General features: G+C 45.8%; 1 protein-coding gene across 3 annotated transcripts in view; it reads right to left on the minus strand.

Annotated features, from left to right (window-relative positions):
• ST8SIA5 (ST8 alpha-N-acetyl-neuraminide alpha-2,8-sialyltransferase 5) overlaps positions 1 to 25,896 on the minus strand; it is a 146,892-nt gene that overhangs the window by 79,640 nt on the left and 41,356 nt on the right. Inside the window, exon 1 of one of the 3 annotated variants that reach the window (XM_056543287.1) lies at positions 24,076 to 24,865. The exons of 1 other annotated variant lie outside the window; for it this stretch is intronic. In XM_056543287.1, coding sequence (XP_056399262.1) covers positions 24,076 to 24,206 — 131 coding nt within the window. In that variant the 5' untranslated portion in view covers positions 24,207 to 24,865. Of the gene's footprint in view, positions 1 to 24,075; positions 24,866 to 25,896 lie in introns of those variants that run through there. One more of the 3 variants, XM_056543296.1, reaches the window with a different exon arrangement.

The following is a 25,896-nucleotide window of genomic DNA, read 5'->3' on the forward strand; positions in this document are numbered from 1 at the left end:
TTCAAAGTCAGGGAGTTTAATTGAAATATTTAGAATTTTTTTTTTTTTTTACTGTAAATTTTTGTAATCCTCATATCTAGTATGGCCTCAATGTTGGAAAACGCAGTCCAGTGTGCATCTTGCACAATGTATGCAATCCTTGAACAGCAGTTTGAGGGTGCATATTGTTGTGCGAGATGTGTGCGAGTTGTTCATTTGGAAGCCCAGATCCAGGATCTAGAAGAGCAACTGGCAACACTGAGAAGCATTGACAACTTGGAGAGGAGTCTCCTGTTCACTGAGCAAGTACTCTCTGGGGTAGAGGTGGGGGAGGATAGTGGGACAGAGGTGAAGGATAGTTAGGCAGCTAGCTAGGTTATAGTTAGAAAACGGAGTAGAGGGAAAAGTGTCAGGGGAGCTAGTCCTGAACTGGCACACCCCAACAAGTTTGCCTGGTTGTCAGATGAGGGGGATACCATTTCAGAGCTAGCAGTACTGAAGCAGGACTCTGCCTCTGACCGCCAGGGGGGTGTCTGCCCCAGTAAGGAGGGAGGAGGGCAGGGCAGGCCAGACAGGTACTGGTAGTGGGAGACTCTATTATTGGGGCACAGACAGGGCAATCTGTCACAAAGACCGGGATCACCGAACAGTGTGTTGTCTTCTGGGTTCTCGAGTTCGGCACAACACGGATCGGGTTGACAGGTTGCTGGGTGGGGCTGGAGAGGACCCAGCAGTCATGGTACATATTGGCACCAATGACAAAGTAAGAGGTAGGTGGAGTGTCCTTAAAAATTATTTCAGAGACTTAGGCCGCAAGCTTAACCAGCCTAGCGGTATTCCCGAGCGTGACTCGGGGTTAATTTTCGCTGCTAGAAGCGGTAACCCCGAGTCACGCTCGGGGTAGAATTGCAGAGTTGCTGTGCGTGCTGCACAGTATATCGCAAAAGCAATCAAATCGCGATTTTTGCTTTTTGCGATGTAGTGATGCAGCCCCCGGGAAAATATGTGATTATCTGCTCGGGTCGGCTCCCGTGGCGGGGGCCGGCCATAGCAGGTAAAGACATATACTAAAAGTCAGTGTTTCTCAACCAGGGGGCCTCCAGATGTTGCAAAACTACAACTCTCAGCATGCCCGGACAGCCAAAGGCTGTCCGGGCATGCTGGGAGCAGTAGTTTCACAACAGCTGGAGGCCCCCTGGTAGAAAACCCTGAACTAAGTGTAAAAGTAAGAAGGAAGAAAATAAAAAAACCTTTTGCTTACCTAATCCCGGTCCCTGCAGATGTCGTTCCCCTCCGTGCGCTCTGTTCACTGCTCTATTCATCTTACAGGACCTTTCCCTTTTCAGCCAATCACAGGCCGCAGTGGTGTAAAGCCTGTGATTGGCTGAAGGGGAAAGGACTTGTTCTGCAGCAAATACACTAGGTTTGAAATCTGCCCGGCAAACCCAGTGTATCCTGCTGCAGGACAAGACAAGGTGACAGAGGGGGGAATGTGACACAGGGGAGAATGTAACAAGGGGGGGGGGAATGTGACATAGGGGGGGAATGTGACAAGGGGGGGGGGGGAATGTGACATAGGGGGGGAATGTGACAAGGGGGGGGGATGTGACAGGGGGGAGGAATGTGACAAAGGGGGGATGTGACAGGGGGGGGGGGGGGGAGAATGCAACAAGGTGGGGGGGAATGTGACAGGGGGGAATGTGATATGGGGGGGGGGGGAAATGTGACAAGGGAGGGGGAATGTGATGGGGGGAGATGTGGAATTTCAATGCAAAAAATTGTACCGCTTTTGGTACAAATTTCCAGACGGAATCGTACCGCTAGGGAGGTTAAGGCAAGGACCTCCAAGGTAGTATTTTCTGAAATATTACCTGTACCACGAGCCACACCAGAGAGGCAGCGGGAGATTAGGGAGGTAAACAAGTGGCTCAGAAGGATGTATAGGAAGGAGGGGTTTGGGTACATGGAGAACTGGGCTGACTTCTCTGTCAGATACTGGCTCTACCGTAGGGATGGGCTGCAGCTCAATGGGGAGGGTGCAGCTGTGCTCAGGGAGAAGATGGCTAGAAGGGTGGAGGAGTGTTTAACCCCTTAACGATGCAAGATGTGAATGTACGTCCTAGTGAGGTGGTACCTAACGCACCAGGATGTACATTTACGTCCTATACATAACCGCGAGCATTGGAGTGACGCTCGGGTCATGCACGGCAGGTCCCGGCTGCTGATAGCAGCCAGGGACCCGCCGGTAATGGCCGACATCTACGATCAGATGCCGTGATCAATACAGATCACGGCATCTGCGGCAGTGTGGTCACTAAAATGGACGATCGGATAGCCCGCAGCGCTGCCGCGGCGATCCCATCATCCAGGACGGCAGACGGAGGTCCCCTCACCTGCCTATGCTGCCTTCCACGGGTCTTCTGCTCTGGTCTGGGATCGAGCAGACCAGAGCAGAAGATGATTGATAACACTGATCAGTGCTATGCCCTATGCATAGCACTGAACCGCATTAGCAATCGAATGATTGCTATAAATAGTCCCCTATGGGAACTATTAAAGTGTATAAATAAATGTAAAAAAAATAGAAAAATCCCCTCCCCCAATAAAAATTTAAATTGTCAGTTTTTCCCCATTTTACGTCCAAAAAGTGTAAAAAAATAAATAAAATATTTTATAAACATATTTGGTATCGCCGCGTTCATAAATATCCTAACTATTAAAATATAATGTTAATTATCCCGTATGGTGAACGGCGTGAACGTAAAAAAAAAGCCCAAACTGCTGCTTTTTTTATTTATATATTATATTTTTATTTATATTTCAAATAAAATTGATAAAAAAATTAAGTTTTATATATGCAAATGTGGTATAAAAAAAATTACAGATCAGCCCTTATACCGCTGCTTATGCGGAAAAATTTAAACGTTATAGGTCAATAGTCAAAATAGAGGGTTTTTTAAACGCACTAATTGGTTAAAAAAGTTACCGATTTTTTTTTAAGCGGTGTAATAATAGAAAAGTATGTAATCAAGGTATTCCTTTTAATCATATTGACCCACAGAATAAAGAAAACAGGTCTATTATACCGTAAAGTATACACCATGAAAATGAAACCTTCCAAAATATGCAAAATTTCCCCACACAAATAGTATTTTTTTGGTTGCGCCATACATTTTATGATCAAGTGCAACTAGTCGCGCAAAAAAACAAGCCCTCATACTAGTCTGTGGATGAAAATATAAAAGAGTCATGATTTTTAGAAGGCGAGGAGGAAAAAATAAAACATCAGAATAAAATTGTCTGAGTCCTTAAGGCCCAAATAGGCTGGGAGTCCTTAAGGTGTTAAACTAGGGACTGGGGGAGGGGGGGAGGGGAACCTACAATATAGAGGGGGAAGATAGTGTAGATACAGAGGGGGACTTATTAATATACCTGGGGGTGGAGATGATAATGTGGAGTCATTATGGGTAGAAATATATGGAGATAAAAATAAAAAAAAATTCTGATAGGGGTTTGTTATAAGCCACCAAACATAATGGAAGAGGCAGAAGATCAATTACTGAGGCAAATAAACAAGGCAGCAAATCAAAATGATGTGATAATAATGGGGGACTTTAACTATCCTGATATAAACTGGGAGACCGAGTCCTGTGAATCTCATAAAGGAAACAGGTTTCTAGCTAAAGACAATTATCTGTCCCAAATGGTGCAGAGCCCGACCAGAGGGGGCACCCTACTAGACTTAAACCCTTAAAGCGTACCTGTCATGGTGCAAAAAAAAGAAAAAAAGTGATAAGTTACTCAGGACCCAATCCTGACCGTGTACATATCATTTTTATGCATCTCGGACCTGTATATCCAGAGATATAAGCATTTATCTGCTGGCGAGTTACTTTTTCATTGTGCAGGCTGGAGGGGGCGTGTCTGTCTGTCTCCCTCACAGGAGAAAGCCTGGGCAGTCAGCCAATCAGTACTCTCTACTCTGTAACCCTTTCCTCTCTGGTTTTATGCTGTGTCATGTGTCAGAGGAAGATACTTGGAGATTGCCTGCAGTAATCAGAAGACAATATGGTGAATTCATAACAGGAAAAAATGTATAAATATAAGAATAGATCTTTATAAAATTAGTGCAAGGATTTTTTAGATAAAAGTACAAGCTGGGTATGAAAAAAGGGAGAGAGCAGAGCTTCCTCTAAGAGCAGTATGTTCATATCATTAATTAAAATAAATGTGAATAAGTACCACTGTGGGTGTCCGCTCACCTTGTGGGGTTGTGTGCCAGACACAACCACTATGAAGCACTTGTCAGTGTTCTTACGGAGCTGCCTCCCGGGAATCAGAAGGGGGTATCCCTTGCTGATCTAGGACATCAGATAGAAGAAAGAAAAAGCCGGGATCTGTTGGCATGTGCCGTAATAGAGAAGCCTATGTTTTATTGAGAAAGAGGTTGTAACCTCGAAATGCGTCTAAAACCTGGCAATAAAAAGAACTTAGATCCTCACTGGATTCCTGAACATTATTACCACACGCGCCAACAGATCACGGCTTTTTCCTCCCTTAGATAGAACATGTATTCATAAAAATGCTGTACTTTTATCTGTTTTATCTTCTCCTAGTAAAGCTGGATGCTAATCAGCATAGCTGTCACTATGTGTGTCATTCATCTTTCACAGACTCCTGAATGTCTGATCAACTTCTTTGTCATTCAGGAGTCCGAGAAAGCTTTGACTATTTCAGCATGCTGGGAGTTGTAGTTTAGTAACAACTGAAGCTGCATTGTTTGTAAATAACTGTGTTAGAGCAGTGTTGCCTCCAGCTGTTTTAAAACTACAGCTCCCAGCATGTCCACACATCCTTTATCTGTAGTTTTGCATACACAATAGAAATCTCCCCTACTGGATACCGGTATGCTTTACGGCCGGTATCCAGTATGCTGTAAAATCTAGACTAGTCTGTCTGGCTAAAAGACAGGCGATCCCTAGTGGTGGCTATTTTGAGCTTGAATTTCAGGTGAAAATTTAAAATTTAAAAGTTTTTAACAATGACAGTGCCTCTTTAAGGACCCGGGATTTTTCCATTTTGGCCCTTTAATTTTTTCCTCCTTACCTTTAAAAATCATCATAACTCTATCAATTTTGCACCTAAAAATCCATATGATGGCTTATTTTTATTACTTTGTAATGGCATCAGTCATTTTACCCAAAAATCTGACGTAACAGAAAAAAAAATCATTGTGCGACAAAATTGAAGAAAAACACAATTTTGTAACTTTTAAGGGCTTTGGTTTCTACGCAGTACATTTTTCAGTAAAAATGACACCTTATCTTTATTCTGTAGGTCCATACGGTTAAAATGATACCCTACTTATATAGGTTTAATTTTTTCGTACTTCTGGAAAAAATCATAACTACATGCAGGAAAATTTATACGTTTAAAATTGTTATCTTCTGACCCCTATAACTTTTTTTTTTCGCGTACGGGGCGGTATGAGGGCTAATTTTTTGCGCTGTGTATTGATCAGACTTTTTGATCCCATTTTATAAATTTTTTCATGATATAAAAAGTGACCAAAAATACACTATTTTGGACCTTGGAATTTTTTTGCGTGTACGCAAAATTGTTTAATATATTGTTTAATTAACAATATATTTATAATTCGGACATTTCCGCACGCGGCTATACCATATATGTTTATTTTTATTTACACAGTTTTTTTGTTTTTTTCTTTGAATGGGAAAAGGGGGGTGATTCAAACTTTTATTAGGAAAGGGGTTAAATGATCTTTATTCACTTTTTTTAAACTTTTTTTTTTTTGCAGTTATAGCTCCCATGGAGGGCTATAACAATGCACACACTCATAGGACACCATTGATCAATTATTCTGCCACTTGACTGCTCATGCCTGGACCTCAGGCACTGAGCAGTCATTTGGCGATTGGACAACGGGAGGCAGGTAAGGGGACCCTCCTGCTGTCCTACAGCTGTTTGGGATGCTGTGATTTCACGCGGCGATCCCAAACAGCTCCCTGAGCTAACATGCATTGATTCACTTTAATTTTAGATGTGGCGTTCAACTTTGAAAGGGTTAATAGCACACGGCACCGCGATCAGTGCCGCGCGCTATTAGCCACGGGTCCTGGCCGTTGTTAGATGGGTCCGACCTGTTGTAGAAAGGGAAAGGACCCTGGACGTACCGGTATGTCCTTGGTCTTTAAGGAGTTAATATTAACCAACAGACCTGACAGAGTAATTTATGTGCAAGTAGAAGGACACCTAGAAAGTAGTGACCATAATATAATACATTATAGCTTGTTCTTCCATAAGGGAATCTCTCGAGGGGCCACAAAAACATTGAACTTTAGGAAGGCAAAGTTTGCTCAGAGAAGCCCTTAACAATATAAAATGGGATAATGTCACTAAATGGGAGACTTTTAAAAATATCTTACATTTTCACTGTAAGATGTACCTTATGGGAATAAAAGGGTCAGAAATAAAAGAAAACCAATATGGATTACCGTATATACTCGAGTATAAGCCGAGTTTTTCAGCACGATTTTTCGTGCTGAAAACACCCCCCTCGGCTTATACTCGAGTGAACTCTCCATCCGCAGTGGTCTTCAACCTGCGGACCTCCAGAGGTTTCAAAACTACAACTCCCAGCAAGCCCGGGCAGCCATCGGCTGTCCGGGCTTGCTGGGAGTTGTAGTTTTGAAACCTCCGGAGGTCCGCAGGTTGAAGACCACTGCGGCCTTCGACATCATCCAGCCCCCTCTCACCCCCCCCCCTTCTGTACAGTACTCACCTCCGCTCGGCGCTGGTCCGGTGCCGCAGGACTGTCCGGAGAGGAGGTGGTCCGGTGGGATAGTGGTTCCGGGCTGCTATCTTCACCGGGGAGGCCTCTTCTAAGCGCTTCGGGCCCGGCCCCAGAATAGTCACGTTGCATTGACAACGACGCAGAGGTACGTTCATTGCCAATGTACTTCTGCGTCATTGTCAAGGCAACGCCTCTATTCCGGGCCGGAAGCGCGGAGAAGAGGCGCCCCCGGTGAAGATAGCAGCCCGGAACCACTATGCCACCGGACCACCTCCTCACCGGACAGTCCTGCAGGACCGGACCAGCGCCGAGCGGAGGTGAATACTGTACAGAACTAAAGGGGGGCGAGAGGGGGCTGTATGATGTCGAAGGCCGCAGTGGTCTTCAACCTGCGGACCTCCGGAGGTTTCAAAACTACAACTCCCAGCAAGCCCGGACAGCCGATGGCTGCCCGGGCTTGCTGGGAGTTGTAGTTTTGAAACCTCTGGAGGTCCGCAGGTTGAAGACCACTGCGGGCGGATGATGACAAGAGGATGATGAAGGGGGGGTGTGGGATGATGAAGGGGGGGGTGTGGGATGATGAAGGGGGGGGTGTGGGATGATGAAGGGGGGGGTGTGGGATGATGAAGGGGGGGTGTGGGATGATGAAGGGGGGGTGTGGGATGATGAAGGGGGGTGTGTGGGATGATGACAAGGGGATGAAGGGGGGGGGTGTGGGATGATTACAAGGGGATGATGAAGGGGGTGGGGATGATGACAAGGGGATGATGAAGGGGGGTGGGGATGATGAAGGGGGGTGTGTGGGATGATGATGAAGGGGGGTGGGGATGATGACAAGGGGATGATGAAGGGGGGGTGTGGGATGATGACAGGTGATGATGATGATGAGGGTCTGGATGATGACAGGCGGTGATGATGATGAGGATGTTAATGACGGGGGTCTGGATGATGACAGGGGGGGCTTATACTCGGGTCGGCTTATACTCGAGTATATACGGTAATAAAAATGTTAAGGGGGCAATAAATGACAAAAATAAAGCATTTAAACTACTAAAACAGGACGGCAGTGAAGAAGCATTAAAGAGCCAAAGGAGAAAAATGTTAAATATGTAAAAAATAAAAATAAATGATAGAGACAGAAAGACCAAAGAGTAAAACTAACCCCAAAATGTTCTTTAACTATATAAATAGCAAAAAGGTTAAAAATGAAAGTGTGGGCCCTTTAAAAAATGATGAGGAAGAAATTATAAACGGGGATCAGCAAAAAGCAGATATATTAAACAAATTCTTCTCCACTGTATTCACTGAGGAAAATGAAATGCCAGGTGAAATACAGCAAAATAAGGTAAACTCCCCAGTACAGGTCACCTGTCTAACCCAGGAAGAAGTACAGTGCCGCCTACAAAAAATCTAAATAGACAAATCACCAGGTCCAAATGGCATTCACCCCCATGTTCTAAAGGAATTAAGTAATGTAATAGACAGACCCCTATTTTTAATATTCAGGGACTCTATAGTAACAGGGACTGTTCCCCAGGACTGACGCATGGCAAATGTGGTGCCAATATTTAAAAAGGGGTCAAAAGGTGACCCCGGGAATTATAGACCTGTTAGTTTAACCTCGGTTGTATGCAAATTGTTTGAGGGTTTTCTAAGAGATGCTATTTTGGAATATCTTGATAAAAATAAATGTGTGACTCCACATCAGCATGGCTTTATGAGGGATCGGTCCTGTCAAACTAACCTGATCAGCTTTTATGAGGAGGTGAGCTCCAGACTGGACCAGGGGGAATCGCTGGATGTCATATATCTGGATTTTTCCAAAGCATTTGATACGGTGCCACATAAAAGGTTGGTGCATAAAATGAGAAGGATGGGGCTAGGAGAGAATGTGTGTAAATGGGTAAGTAACTGACTGTGATAAGAAACAGAGGGTGGTTATTAATGGTACTTATTCTGATTGGGTGACTGTTACTAGTGGGGTACCACAGGGGTCCGTCTTGGGTCCTGTTCTATTTAATATATTTATTAATGACCTTGTAGAGGGGTTGAATAGTAAAGTCGTAATCTTTGCAGGTGATACTAAACTCTGTAAAGCGGTAAACACTATAGAGGACAGTGCATTGTTACAAATGGATCTGGATAGGTTGGAGGTTTGGGCTGAGAAGTGGCAGATGATGTTCAACACTGATAAATGTTAGGTAATGCACATAGGGAGGAAAAATCCAGGCCGGGATTATGTATTAAATGGGAGAACACTTGGGACAACTGACATGAAAAAGGACTTGGAAGTCTTAGTTAATAGTAAATTTAGCTGTAGTGACCAGTGTCAGGCAGCTGCTGCCAAGATAAAATAAAATCAATAGGGGCATAGATGCATCAATAGGGGCATAGATGCCCACGACAAGGAAATAATTCTACCGCTGTACAAATCACTAGTAAGACCACACATAGAATACTGTGTACAGTACTGGGCACCAGTGTACAAGAAAGATATAGTGGAACTGTAGAGGGTTCAAAGACGGGCAACCAGGGGAATGGGAGGACTACAGTACCCAGAAAGATTATCAGAATTAGGGTTATTTAGTTTAGAAAAAAGAAGGCTTAGGGGAGACCTAATAACTATGTATAAATATATCAGGGGACCTTACAGAGATCTCTCCCATGATTTATTTATACCCAGGACTGTATCTATAATAAGGGGGCATCCTCTATGTCTAGAGGAAAGAAGGTTTCTACACCAGCACAGACGGAGGTTCTTTACTGTAAGAGCAGTGAGACTGTGGAATTCTCTCCCTGAGGAGGTGGTCGTGGGGAACTCTGTAAAAGAGTTCAAAAGGGGTCTGGATGCATTTTTGGAGAATAATAACATTTACAAGTTATGGATTCTAGATCTATATCAACTCAGCAGGGACTTATTAGGGTTATAGGTTGAACTTGATGGACTCTGGTCTTTTTTCAACCTTATGAACTATGTTACTATGTTACCAATATTCCCTGAAAAAAATCCTGCAGTCTCAGCATACTGAGCCAAAAAAGACCAATAAAATGTGAAGAAATACCAAAGGAAAAAAGGCCAGATTTGGTGTTTTTTTCCAGGAGAAAGGGGGGGGGGGGGTTGGAGGAGGAAGAGGGGGTGGCTGGGCATTTCTGGGCAATTCCACAGAAAGATTTAACATGTCTATTCTTGCGGAATTCTGTAAGTAATGCATTGCCATCTACAGAGATAGCACATCTCTGAGCGGTCCTAGTGGTGATGCACGGAATGTCCTGGGGGATGCTTTGCCCTGTAAATGGGCCCCAATACTACACTGAATAGCATATAAAAATGTGGGACTCTGCTGCTAGTGACTTCATTGTGGTACTTTCATTCTGTCCATGGACCTCCACAGTAACCATTCCATAGGTAAGGGGTAGTTGCAATACACTGACTTGTGATAAAACACGTGAACACAAGGGGAAAATAGTAAGATTAATTATTTTACCATGGCACAATAACTGCATGTATGCAATATATGTCCAGTATTAGAAAAAAGGATTTTTTTTTACCCCCCCCCCCCCCCCCCCAAAAAAAAAACAGCTCTACCCTTGTCCATGGGCTGTGTCTGGTATTGCAGCTGAACCCCATTACAAAGTACAAGGCTGAGCTGTAATTCCAGATATCAACCTTTGGGCAAGAATTGCGCTGTTTCTGAAAAAAAGCAAATCCTTTAATTTGGTCATAAAAAAAAATTAATCTATTGTGATACAATAATTCTCCATGTTCATATTTCAGACATGGTGTCACATGGCTAATCACATGACAGCTGTCCTCACGGCACAGACTGCGGGATGGTGAGGAAGCTGCTTTCCACTTGGCTCAATTTACAGCTATACCAGCTTATTGGCAGCTCAATTCAGTTGACAAAAGAGATTATAAATATGGTAAAAGAATATATATAAATAAATAATAAAAATCTGAAAAATGACTTGCTTTATTTCACTAAAAGAGCCTAAATCGGTTCTGGGAGGATATAAGAAATCTCCAGCCTCACCGGTGTGCTTAATATAGAGTATGAACACCCAGAGGAAAAGGCTGATAACAACCTGGAAATATTACCAGTGCTGGTCCAGGTGGGGGGCCTGCAGCTGTGGGGTTAGTGACTTCTACCTTATTAGCTCCGCACATTTACTATAGTGTTACCTGTCTTCTACTCCAATCACAACCAGAGCAGCACTCAGAGATTTGCCTACTTTTTCTTGTTACCATTGAAGATGCAGCTCCCTGCCTGTCCAGTGTCTGTGCAGTTCAAGCTTTGCTTTGGTGCATTGCTGGCTGTTTGGTGTCTCCTCCAAAAACTCTACAGTAGTCTATTTCTACACAAACATATGTACAATTCCCAGAATGCATTGCAGCCAGTTCACAGCACCTTATAGGGCTTTGGACAATCCCTACTTGTTAAGGTGCCCATACATTTTCAATAACTGTCACTCAAACAGACCACCCCGATCGTTCATGGCTGTTTTTTTTTTATAAGCAATAGTTCAATTGCTTATACAGATAAATGAAATGCATATGCATTACCCTGATCTATTAGATCAGCGCTTTATTGGTACAGCATTCCTAGCTAAGGCCTCGGGCTGTCCTGACAACTGATCGGAAGCCGGTGATTACACCCCCGCACTATTGATAGCAGAATTTAAAAACTTCAATAACCGGCATTGGAGGGATCTCAGATGTAGGTCATTACCTGCTGCTGTCGGCTGCAGATAGCAGAGAACAGCTCCCAAGTGCATGCCGTGCTACCTCACCTGATCCATGCCAGAAAGTCATGGATCAGGTCTGTGTTACCCCCCCCCCCCCCCCTCCTGACTGCAGGTGGCATCACCTGAGGCTACTAATCAAGTGACCTCATGGAAGAAGCACTCCTGGTCCATGGGGAGGAGGGGGAGGCCACAACCAGACAGCTCCGGCTCATATCCCTCATATAGGGTTAGGTGGCAAAAATCCAGAACACCCGACCCTTTACATCATCTGTTGTTGGAGAGTCTACAGGCCACAATACACATTAAACAGCATAAGGTGTATGGGCATATTTAGAAGGGTCCCCTTACAATAATTTTTACCTGCTGGGACCCAAGAGATGAGCTTTAAAGGGGTAGGGAACTGAACTTTTAGACACCTATTCCATATCCACAGGATAGGGGATAAGTGTCTGATTGCAGTGGTCTGACCGATGGGACCCCCTGTGATCTCCTACGGGGTCCCAGCTACCTCGGAGCTTAGCTGCATCATCTTCCTGGATAAATGCAAATGACAGCCTGATGACCCAATCACTGGCCGCAGAGATGTTCCACTGTCACTTGCCGGAGGGTACTGAGGACGCGTAAGTAGCCTGTCCATACAGGGTCCTAGCGATTGGACTTCCCACAATCTGACACGGAGTTCACCTTTGAGTGACAAATGTTAATAAATGACCCCCCTAAATGTGCATATAACCTGGTGTGTGCCTAGGGGGTGCTGTGGTAGTAGTTGGCCCCCAATCCCTGATTGCAAAGGCCCCTCTGTCATGATAAGAGGCACCAGTATTATGAACTATACCTGGTAGATGGGAGCCAAGTCCATATTGATCCCTGCTGATGACTACTGTATATTACCGGCTCCATGAATTGGGTAAGCATACATATATTCTGGGTAGGCCCATTGGCAGCAGGGTTAAACTAATAGCAGGGCCGTACCAAGGTTTAGGTCAGTGCTTCCCGACCAGGATGCCTCCAGCTGTTGCAAAACTACAACTCCAAGCATGTTCAGACTGCCAAAGGCTGTCCTGGCATGCTGAGTAGTGATGTTGCGAACATAACATTTTCGGTTCGCGAACCGCGAACGCGAACTTCCGCAAAAGTTTGCGAACCGGGCGAACCGCCATTGACTTCAATGGTCAGGCGAATTTTAAAACCCACAGGGACTCTTTCTGGCCTCAATAGTGATTTAAAAGTTGTTTCACCTGGACTGTGGCGTGCCGGAGTGGGATCCAAGGCAAAACTCCCATGGAAAATTACATAGTTGATGAAGAGTCTGGTTTTAATCCATAAAGGGCATAAATCACCTATTATTCCTAAATGGTTTGGAATAACATGCTTTAGCCCCCTTTAGGCAGCACATAGAGCGCACCTTTAGGCATCACATAGTTAGATTCCCCCCTTTAGACAGCACATAGATTCCCCCATATTAGGCAGCACATAGTGGGATTTGAACCCAAGGCCCCAGCGCTGCAAGTCAGCAGTGCTAACCTCTGAGCCACTATGCTACCCTTACCATACATCTAATATGCACGGTTTCTAAAATGGACAGAGATGTCAGCAGAGAGTACCAGAAAAATTAGGCATGTACACATGGTTCAAAGATTTGGTATTGTTGCAGCCGCAGCTGTAGCAGCGCCCAGAAAAATTGCGGCAGCATAAAAAGTGCAGCACCAGAGGTCAGAAAAATTAGGCATGTACACATGGCTGAAATATAAGAACAAGCGCATATCCAAGAGTCCAGAAGACTCTATAATGCAGGACGGAGAAACAGACAGAAATTATTTCCTAAATAACATTTTTCATCAAATAAAGAAACAGATTTCATCCCTCTCTGTATTTTATTTTTGAAAATGTAAGTTTAAAAATCACACGCAACAAGCGTTCCTTTGTGTAATGGTTAGTACTCTTGAAAATTCAAGTTTAAATTATCAGAAAGTCCAGAAGACTCTATAATGCAGGACGGTGAAAATCACAGAGAAATCCTTTTCAAAATAAAAATTTTCATCAAATCAAGATGAAAGCAGCGGCCAGAAAAATTGCAGCAGCAGAAAAAGTGCAGCACCAGAGGCCAGAAAAATTAGGCATGTACACATGGCTGAAATATAAGAACAAGCGCATATCCAAGAGTCCAGAAGACTCTATAATGCAGGACGGAGAAACACACACAGAAATTATTTTCTAAATAACATTTTTCATCAAATAAAGAAACAGAGTTCTTCCCTCTCTGTATTTTACTTTTGAAAATTTAAGCTAAAAAATCACACGCAACAAGCGTTCCTTTGTGTAATGGTTAGTACTCTTGAAAATTCAAGTTTAAATTATCATAAAGTCCAAAAGACTCTATAATGCAGGACGGTGGTGCGGTGTGACTCTCAGCTGTGAGGCAAGTCAACCCCAAGATGGCGTGACACTGCCGTATCCAGGATGTGGAATAGCACCTGGGGAGCTGGGGGGGGGGGTGATGTGGAGCAAGACACAGCAGTGGAAGAGGACTCGGCCGAGGATGTTATGGAAGAGGATGGAGTAGGAGGAGTAGAGGAGGTGGCAGCAGGCCTGCCTGCAAGTCGTGGCGGTGTCACCAACTCCTCTGCAGAGCCACGCATTTGATGCTTGGCAGCCGTCACCAGGTTTACTCAATGTGCAGTGTAGGTGATATACCTGCCCTGACCATGCTGTGCACACCAGGTATAAGTGGTCAAATGGACCCTTGCACCTACACTGTGTGCCAGACATGCCATAATTTCCTTTTGCACAATGGAGTAAAGGTTGGGGATTGCCTTTTGTGCAAAAAAATTTCGGCCGGGTACCTTCCACTGCGGTGTCCCAATGGCTACAAATTTTTTTAAAGGCCTCAGACTCCACCAGCTTGTATGGTAAAAGCTGGCGGGCTAGCATTTCCCACAAGCCAGCTGTCAGATGCCGGGCTAGGAGGTGACTTAGAGACATTGTCTTCTTGCGCTCAAACATCTCCTTGACAGACACCTGACTGTGGGCAGATGAGCAGGAGCTGCTCAAGGCGAGAGACAGAGAGGCGGATGGTTGAGAGGGGGCAAGGAGGGCAGCAGTGGTTGACCTGGCTGAAGATGCTGGACCAGGAGGAGGATGGCGGCTTTGACTTTGTGTGCTGCTTGTACTGACATGTTGATCCCATAGGCGTTTGTGATTTGACATCATGTGCCTTCGCAAAGCAGTTGTGCCTAGGTGGGTGTTGGACTTCCCACGACTCAGTTTCTTCTGGCACAGGTTGCAAATGGCCTCGCTGTTGTCAGAGGCAGACACACAAAAAAAATGCCACACTGCTGAGCTCTGTGATGACGGCATTCTGGTGGTGGCACTGTCTGACTGTGCCACTAGTTCCTTGCAACGACCTCCCCCTGCTTCCAACTCGCCTCCTCCTCCTCTCTGTCTCCCCATCTGAACTTTCCCCGTCTTCTTCTCTTCTAGCGGGCACCCACGTGGCATCCACGGACACATAGTCATCATCAACACCTTCACCGCTATCTGACACCTCAAGAAAGGAAGCAGCAGCGGGTACAACATCATCATCACACCGTACGTCCATGTGTGTAACATGTCTTCAAACTGATGTGTAAATAACTCCTCTGACGGATCAAGTAAAGCTGCTGTGGTGCTAGTGTTGGTGGTGGCGGCAGGCGGGCAAGTGGTAGCATGAGAGGTGCCCGAAGCTAAGCTAGAGGAGGAGAAGGACGGTGCGTCAAGGTTCCGAGTGGAAGCTGTAGTAGATTGGGTGTCTTGTGATAGCCAGTCAACTAAGTCCCCAGAACTTTGGGGTTCAGGGTACGTGGCCTCTGAACTCTGGCCATTGTAGGGCCAAAGGGAATCCCAGCACCACGACGGCCCGTGCGGGGTGGCCTTCCTCTGCCTGTCATTTTTTTGGTTAAATTTGCACAAGTGTCACACCAAATGTGATTTGCACTAGGGTGACACAATTTGCCCTGCAGGCAAAAAAAAATGGCGACTTTGATGTGAACTGACAGTGACGACTGATTTTAACAGCCAAAAAAGTTTTTGTTTTTTTTAATTTGCACAAGTGTTACACCTAATGTGATTTGCACTAGGGTGACACAATTTGCCCTGCAGGAAAAAAAACTGTCAACTGTGATGTGAACTGACAGTGATGACTGATTTTATTTAACAGCCAAAAAGGTATTTTTTTTTTTAATTTGCACAACTGTCACACCTAATGTGATTTGCACTAGGGTGACACAATTTGCCCTGCAGGCAAAAAAACTGGCAACTGTGAGGTCAACTGACAGTGACAACTGTCAGGATCCGGACTGGTATGCGGAGAGGACACGGGTGGTGGATCCTCTGTGTCAGTGAAGAGATGGCGTGGGCCGAACTAGGGGAACGGAATCTAAGGGGTTACCGGTTTTCACCAGAGCCCGCCGCAAAGCGGGATGGACTTGCAGCGGCAGATAACCCCCAGGTCATTCCACCCGATAGCGACTCAACCTCACTGACAGCTGAGACATTCGTGGTACACAAGGGCAAGGCAAGAGCAAGATCGGACGTAGCAGAAGGTCTGGGCAGGCAGCAATGGTTCGTAGTCAGGGGCAACGGGAAGGATCTGGATACACAGGTAATGGAACACACAGAAATGCTTTCTCAGGGCACAAGGCAACAAGATCCGGCAGGGACAGGAAGGGGAAGTGGATTTTTATGGAGTGGAAGTGCTTAGGAACTAATTGGGCCAGGCACCAATTAATGGTGCACTGGCCCTTTAAATCTGAGAGACCCGGCGAGCGCGCGCCCTAGAAAGCGGGGTCGTGCGCGCTGGGCCTGAGCAGAAGGACGGGGCCGGTAAGAGAAACGGGATGCGACCAGCGGGCGGGCACGTCCAGCCGCGGTGGATCACAGCCCCGCAGAGGGACATAGAGCAGCGCTCCCGATCAGACTCGCAGACCGGAGCACTGCAAGCAGAGGAGTAACGCCGCGAGCGCTCCGGAGGGGAAGCGGGGCCTGGAGCGCTCAGCGTTACAACTGTAGTAGTTAGTTGCTTTAAAGAAAAAAAGCTTGCCAGCGGAGTTCCCCTTTTATGCAGTGGTCCCCAACCAGGGTACCTACAGCTGTTCCAAAACACACGGACTGATATATTTCAGCCCTTTGAATACTGTAGTAGTTAGTTGCTTGAAGGAACTTAAGTTTGATTCTGGAGTACCCCTTTTAACCAGCGGTTCCCTCCCAACCAGGACTGATATCTTTCAGCCCTAAAAAGGGCTTTTTTGGGTGCTGTCCTTAAAGCAGATGTTACACTAGTGCTTTAGGAGTAAAGTGGACCCTGAATACACCACCTAGCAGCAACCTAGCTATCGCTTTCCCTATACAGCAGGAGCAGCTTCTCTGACCCTCCACTTCCTAAGCCTGCAGCATGCTGAATGAGGGTAAAATGGCGTCCATGCAAGAGGTAGGAGGGTCTGGAAGGGAGGGACTGCTGCTGATTGGCTGTAATGTGTCTGCTGACTTTGACTCACAGGGTCAAAGTTTACTGCAATGTTAAAGTATAGGGGGCAGATCGAACTTCACCGCCGGCGAACAATTCGCAACATCTCTAATACTGAGGGTTGTAGTTTTGCAGCAGCCAGAAGTGCCCTGGTTGGGAAATACTGGTTTAGGTAGAGGAGATTCTCTGTGGAGGAGGACGGCACCAGGATATGGTGCGCCGTGCTCGTGGATCATATAAATCCAATGGAAGAAGAAGAAATCCCGGCACCAGCGACTTAGATGCAAATAAGGATTTATTGATAATACAGCATGTATTATTACACGTTACAAGACGCGTTTCGGCAATTAAAGCCTTTCTCAATCGTATGGGTAGTCGTGGGTGCAGCACTGGATTGAATACAAACTGAGCAGGTCAGCAAAGTGCAGCACATTATCCAGTCAATTATCTATGAACAAGGCCTCCCTGCTGACTGCTGTATCCTACAATGTGACGTGAAGGTTATACGTGGACACCAAGGAACCCGAGGAGACACTGCAGCCCTCGCCCCAGAACAGTCACTGTCAGGAACAGATGGGCTCGGACTGAGCTTGTAGATCCCACATGAAAAATCCAACATATAACCAATAATTCTGTTCCCAGATTCCAAGTCCCCAGAGAACAACGTCCGGAAAGACACATAAGTCTCAATAAGAAATTGTTATAACCCCTTCATCATCCTGGAAATAGGGTGGTAACTATTCACTCATAGCGGCCATATTGCAGAAGCTATGGGACTGGTGGGAGGGGAAGCCAAGATCCTCTAGTTCACCATGTCAGATCCAGTAAGGCTAAGTTCATACTGCCGTTATGTGCATATATTTTATTTTATTTTTTATTTTATTTTTTCGGGTGGGGGGGGGGAACAACGGACATTGCTGAGAACCCGACGCATCTCACTAACTTCAATGGGGTTCCCTGTTTGTCAGGCGAATTGATCAGAGAAAAATGATTACTTCAGTATTTATGTTGGTTTAAAATGAGAATTATGATAGACTTCTGCTTTAAAGGGGAACTCCAGTACTTCACAAGATAGGGCATGAGCATCTGGCCGCAGAAGGTCCAACCTCTGGGACCCTCCACGTTTTCCAGAATGGGCCCCAGTCTGTACCTGTGCATGTATCGGTTATGGGAGCGCCGGAGATACACGAGCAGGCGCTACCATAGAAAATGCATGGGCATGGAGCGGGCACCATCATGCCGCACCATGCACCGGAAGAGTCGTGCTGCATTCTGGAGATCGCAGGATGTCCCAGCAGTCATACCCCCCTCCTCCGATCAGATGCTTTTAACCTATCCTGTGAGTTCTGGAGCACGCCTTTAAAGGGATTCTTTACCTATGAATAATAAGGTGCTTGCTAGGTCAGCAGTAATTTAAAGGGGTAGTCTGGTGAAAAAAAAAATGATTTTTCATATCAAATTTTAACAAAGTTAAACAGATTTGTAAATTACTTGTATTAAAAAAAAATCTTAATCCTTCCAGTACTTATCAGCTGCTGAAGTTGAGTTGTTCTTTTCTGTCCAACCACAGTGCTCTCTGCTGACACCTCTGTCTGTCTCAGGAACTGTCCAGAGCAGGAGAGGTTTGCTATGGGGATTTATTCCTACTATGGACAGTTCCTGAGACAGACAGAGGTGTCAGCAGAAAGCACTGTGGTCAGACAGGAAAGAACAATTCAACTGTAGCAGCTGATAAGTACTGTAAGGATTAAGATTTTTTTATAGAAGTAATTCACAAATCTGTTTAACTTTGTTAACAGTTAATATGAAAAAAAAAAAAAAAGTTTTTCACCGGAATAAGGAGACATAAGGCAGTAATGCTATCAGGGCTACACATTGACTCTGCATATAATGTTTGTGAACAACATACAAAAAAACACACAAAAAAATTAAACAACACAAAAAAAAAACACATACAAAAACATGTTAGTGAATGGTGTGGCACAGATCAGATAATGCCACTGCTTTACCTTCTTAATATATTCATAGGTGATAGTTACTGACGCTAATACATAGATACTGTAGATAGAAAAGTGCAGGGCCTGGCACCTATTCTTACAGTGCACTAGTCTCTGCTTGGCATTCCAGTGATATAAACTTCTCTATGGGTCAGTGTTTCCTAAAAAGTGTGCCTCCAGCTGTGGCAAAACTACCTTTGGCTTTCCAGGCATGCTGGCAACTATAGTTTTTTCAACAGCTGGAGGCACACTGGTTGGGAAACACGACCATATGTACCATCATGTATCCCTATACTGTATAAATTCCTATAAATGCCACCATACGTTCCTGTTATGTGCCCTATTATGTATGCGCTGGTACTACCGCCTATTCTCAAAGTATTATACATTATTGTGTAGGTGCTGGTACAGTCACTAGTCACATTTAATACGACATCCTATAGGTGTGATATATATATACTAGCTGAGTACCCGGCGTTGCCCGTTTTTCCAACCCCATATATCGTCCTCATATCCTGTCCTCACCTCTCAACCTCCTATCCCGACCTCCTATCCCAATCTCCTACCCCGTCCCCATATTCCGTCCTCATATCTCAACCTCATATCCCGTCCTCATATGCCGACCTCATATCCCGTCCTCATATTCTGTCCTCATATCCCGACCTCATATCCCGTCCTCATATCTCAACCTCATATCCCGACCTCCTATCCCGACCTCATATCCAGTCCTCATATCCCATCTTCATATCCCGTTCTCCTATCTCGACCTCCTATCCTGACCTCATATCCCGTCCTCATATCCCATCCTCATATCTCAACCTCATATCCCGTCCTCCTATCCCGACCTCATATACCGTCCTCATATCTCAACCTAATATCCTGTCCTCATGGCTCATCCTCATATGCCGTCCTCATATCCCGACCTCATATCCCGTCCTCATATCCCATCCTCATATTCTGTCCTCATATCCCGACCTAATATCCTGTCCTCATATCTGTACCTAATATCCAGTCCTCATATCTCATCCTCATATCCCGACCTCATATCTCAACCTCATATCCTGTGCTCATATCCTGTCCTCATATCCAGTCCTCATATCCTGACCTCATATCCCGTCCTCATATCCTGTCCTCATATCTCCAGCTCATATCCCGTCCTCATATCCCGTCCTCATATCTCAACCTCATATCCCGTCCTCATATCCCGACCTCATATCCCGTCCTCATATTCTGTCCTCATATCCCGACCTCATATCCCGTCCTCATATCTCAACCTCATATCCCGACCTCATATCCCGTCCTCATATCTCATCCTCATATCCCGACCTCATAGCTCAACCTCATATCCTGACCTCATATCCCATCCTCATATCCCGTCCTCATATTCTGTCCTCATATCCCGACCTCATATCCCAACCTCATATCCCGTCCTCTTATCTCAACCTCATATCCCGACCTCATATCTCGACCTCATATCCTGTCCTCATATCCCAACCTCATATCCCAACCTCATATCCCGTCCTCTTATCTCAACCTCATACCCCGACCTCATATCCGGTCCTCTTATCTCAACCTCATATCCCGACCTCCTATCTCGACCTCATATCCAGTCCTCATATCCCATCTTCATATCCCGTTCTCCTATCTCGACCTCCTATCCTGACCTCATATCCCGTCCTCATATCCCATCCTCATATCTCAACCTCATATCCCGTCCTCCTATCCCGACCTCATATCCCGTCCTCATATCTCAACCTAATATCCTGTCCTCATGGCTCATCCTCATATCCCGTCCTCATATTCTGTCCTCATATCCCGACCTCATATCCGGTCCTCATATCTGTACCTAATATCCCGTCCTCATATCCCATCCTCATATCCCAACCTCATATCTTAACCATATCTTGACCTCATATCCTGTCCTCATATCCAGTCCTCATATCCTGACCTCATATCCCGTCCTCCTATCCTGACCTCATATCCTGACCTCATATCCTGTCCTCATATCTCCAGCTCATATCCTGTCCTCATATCCTGACCTCATATCCCATCCTCATATCTCAACCTCATATCCCGTCCTCATATCCCGACCTCCTATCCCGTCCTCATATTCTGTCCTCATATCCCGACCTCATATCCCGTCCTCATATCCCGACCTCATATCCCGTCCTCATATCTTGTCCTCATATCCTCACCTCATATCCTGACCTCATATCCCATCCTCATAACTCATCCTCATATCCCGTCCTCATATTCTGTCCTCATATCCCAACCTCATATCCCAACCTCATATCCCAACCTCATATCCCAACCTCATATCCCGTCCTCTTATCTCAACCTCATATCCCGTCCTCATATCCCGACCTCATATCTCAACCTCATATCCTGTCCTCATATCCCAACCTCATATCCCAACCTCATATCCCATCCTCTTATCTCAACCACATACCCGGACCTCATATCCCAACCTCATATCCCGACCTGATATCTCAACCTCATATCCCGTCCTCATATCCCGACCTCATTGGTCAGTCATTTTTGCCAAAACAAGGATAAAAATAGTGATAAAAATACTGTGTGAACCGGACTAATAGTATTAATAAAAATCTTATATTAGCACTGCCCTATATGGTGACGGTGTACAATAGTTTATCAGCATCTATTCTCCTATAATACATTTCTATAAGGGATGGTAACTATGCTATGTTTGTTGCTGCATAGTGTTCTATATGTACTGTATGGTACCATTACATTATACTATAATATCTTACCAGATTCTATAGGGACCTATAAAAGTTTATTATACTCATATTGCACTGCTTTCTATAGGTGCTGGCAAAGATGCCTTCCGGACCTATAGGAACTATTCCTGCCATCCACCCTGCACAGGATTGAATAGAGAAGGTTACAGCCGCTCTGTATAATTATGTACACAGTGGCACTGCCACCCACTCTCACAGTGCGGACCCATTATAAACCTTAGGCACAGAACTCACAGTATGTACCTTATTATTGTACGCTGAAGCCCTATATTAGTCATCTTTAAACTGTGGACCTCCAGATGTTGCAAAACCACAACTACCAGCATGCTGGGTGTTGTAGTTTTGCAACTGCCAAAGAGCCACTGTTTGGAGACTACTGCTCTATATCATTGCTCTAAATCAGTGGTCTTCAACCTGTGGGCCTCCAGATGTTGCAAAACTACAACTCCCAGCATGCACGGACAGCCAACGGCTGTCCGTGCATGCTGGGAGTTGTAGTTTTGCAACATTTTGAGGTCTGTAGGTTGACGACCACAGCTCTAAATTATTGCAAACTATGGCCAAACAGCTGTCTCTAGTTGGTGGCCCTCCAGCTGTTGCAAAACTTCAACTCCCAGTATGCCTTGACAGCTGTTGGCTGTCCGGGCATGCTGGGAGTCGTAGTTTTGCAACAGCCAGGGGACCACTGATTGGAGACCACTACTCTATATGATTGCAAACTGTGGACATCCAGGTGTTGCAAAACTACAACTCCCAGCATGCCCGGACAACCAAGAGCTGTCCAGGCATGCTGGGAGTTGAAGTTTTGCAACAACTGGAGGGCCACCGACTAGAGACCACTACTCCATATTATTGCTCTATATTATTGCAAAATGTGGACCTCCAGATTTATCAAAAATACAATTCACAGCTGTTGGATGTCCGGGCATGCTGGGACTTGTAGTTCTGCAATAGCCGGGGGGCCACTGTTTGGAGACCACTACTCTATATGATTGCAAACTGTGGACGTCCAGGTGTTGCAAAACTACAACTCCCAGCATGCCCGGACAACCAACAGCTGTCCAGGCATGCTGGGAGTTGAAGTTTTGCAACAGCTGGAGGCCCACCGACTAGAGACCACTACTCTGTATTATTGCTCTATATCTGGGGGTCCACATTTTGCAATCATATAGAGTAGTGGTCTTCAACCAGCAGACTTCCAGATGTTGCAAAACTACAACTCCCAGCATGCACGGACAGCCAACGGCTGTCCGGGCATGCTGGGAGTTGTAGTTTTGCAACATCTGGGGGTCCGCAGGTTGAAGACCACTACTCTATATGATTGCAAAATGTGGACCCCCAGATTTATCAAAACTACAATTCCCAGCATGCCAGGACAGCCGTTGGCTATACAGGTATGCTGGGACTTGTAGTTCTGCAACAACCAGGGGGCCACCGTTTGGAGACCACTATTCTATATGATTGTAATCTGTGGACCTCCAGATGTTGCACAACTACAACTTCCAGCATGACCAGACAGCCGTTGGCTAACCTGGAATGTTAGGAGTTTTAGTTTTGCACCAGCAGTAGGACCATTGTTTGGAGACCACTGGTCTATATGATCGCTCTATATCATTGCAAACTATGGACCTCCAGATATTGCAAAACTACAACTCCCAGCATACCCGGACAGCCGTTGGCTGTCCGGGCATGCTGGGAGTTGTGGTTTTGCCCACTGCCCTATATGATTGCAAGACCACCTAAAGCAGAGAACAAGGTGATATCACATTGTCGGGATACTACAGACCTATCAATGCCGAACCCCATAACATGCCCCCCAGTACCCAGCACAACTTGGTGCCAGTCCTAACGCTTCCTTGCTATGGGCAGCCCTGCTGTTCACACTTATGTCATGCTTCTCATGCAGGATACATTGTTTCCAGCATGTTACCATAACAGGACACAGATACACTCCACAATGTGACAGCACTGACTACATAGGGGGGGGGGGAGGCTTGTCCAGTTAACCCCTTCAGTGCCAGGGCTAAATAGCAAAGCCTTTAGCGGAAACCATTCTCCGCCGCGCCGAATGCAACGGCAAAGGGTTAAGACTTCACGAAAGGGTTAATGGTTAAGTCCCATGCATTCGGTTACACCAGTGTTTCCCAACCAGGGAACCAACGGCTGTCCGGGAACGCTGGGAGTTGTAGTTTCGCAACAGCTGGAGGCACCATGGTTGGGAAACATTGGGTTACACACTGTGCAAGAGGGGAGGAAAAAGGGTTAATGCCCACTTACCTCTTGATGTAGTTCCTGCCATACAGGATCTGTTGCAGCAAGGTCACCAGGGCGAAGGCGCAGATGAATATGAAAAATAAAGTTCTGTTCCCCAGCAGGTCCCTGCTAGATGAGGGGTCCGCGTACCCCATGGCGGGGGGGGGGGGGGGGTCCACGAAATAAACCACCACTACCAGTTTCCTTATTTATTGTAGGACTGCGGGGAAGAAGATGTCCTTGTTATTCACAGTGAAAGCATGACAAGCCCCTCGCCCAGCCCTCCTTAGTGCTACCATCCAGAGGACAAGGTACCCCATTGTGCAGCTTCCAGGGTAAAGTTTACAAGAGCCCAGGACATGGGAAGACGGATGATCCCCCCACCACCACCCCCCACCAGAGGGTTCCTTGCAGCCCCCTTCTCTGTGTCTGTCTCTCCTCCCTTCTCAGAAGCCAATTATGTTCTCCATGATGAGGCTGAAGATCTTGGTGACTGTGAGCAGCTCATGGAGTACATGTTCCCCCCCTCCCCCCCAAATGCCCCAGAAGCATCACATTTCCCTCATGTGTGTGCCCTGGCAGCAGCATCAGATGTGCCAGCCTCTGCAGTGATCAGCTGCAGTGCTGGGCTCCTGTCTGTGCTGGGCTGAGAGGGGCTGCATCCTCTGCTGACAGTGCTGAGCCGCAGCCTCCTTCCTGATCATAGGGGCTGATTACTGAGGGTCTTCTGTCTGCTCACAGCCAAGGTCACACTGTGCATCTGCCCAAGGACACCGCTCTAGGCGCACAACAACCTGCCCTGTTGCTTTGACACTAGATAGGATGAGCCTCCAGCAATGATTTCTTTCAGGAAGGTGCAGAAATGATGAATTCTTCTGTACAACCACAATTCTAGGTTTTTATTTTCTTTGTATTTTTTTTTCTTACGTGTACAATTTCTGAAATAGTGGAATTAATATATATATATATATATATATATATATATATGTATATATATATAAAATTTTTTGGGGGGGTATGAAGGGGGTGTACCTAGAAAATTTGGCACCCATGACAGATCCAACATTTACCCCCCAGACCCCCCACCCCGCACCACCACCACCACGGAGCCTTACTGTTACCGCATAAGAAAAATGATATATAGACTAGTATTCCCATATATAGTGACCATATAGCAGCAGTGCATTAAAGTGACGTCTTCTTGGAGTCGTTCTCTTTCCTTTTTCTCCTGTAAACCGCCATGACGACTTCTGCACATGACTCTTTTTCTGCATAATTTGCCAAAAAAACATATTAGGCTCCTTTTGTTTCCCCAACATGCAATCCAAATTATAGTTCCTTCAACAGTAATAATGTCCCCCTTGCTGCCCCAAACAGTAAAAGTGGTTATGTTTGTAGGTCCCCCATAATGTTCATTTCCCATTGCAGTTAGGTAGTCCCCCCCCCAAGTGGGCAGAAATACCCCCATGTAGGCAGTAAACCATATCCTCCATACAGTCGCCTGTAATCCCCCCCCCCCCCCCCTCATTGAGTAGTCAGGAATTTCCCTGTCCAGTAGCCAGTAACCCGCTCTCCAGTAGGAAGTAATCCCCCCCCCCCCCCCATGTAGGCAGTAACCCCCCCCCGCTCCACAGTAGACGGTAATTCCGCCATTAACCAGGTAGTTCTTCAAGTAAGCAGTATTCACTCCAGTAGCCAGGAATTCCCCTGTCCGGTAGTCAGTAATCTTCCCCCCAGTAGGCAGTTATCCCCCCCCCCCCCCCCCAAGTAGGCAATAATCCCCCCAGTAGGCAGTAATTCTCTGAATTAGGTAATAACCCTCACAAACAGGGAAATGACTGTCTA

This window comes from Hyla sarda, chromosome 1 (assembly GCF_029499605.1).
Source record: "Hyla sarda isolate aHylSar1 chromosome 1, aHylSar1.hap1, whole genome shotgun sequence".
In the NCBI taxonomy this organism is placed as follows: Eukaryota; Metazoa; Chordata; class Amphibia; order Anura; family Hylidae; genus Hyla; species Hyla sarda.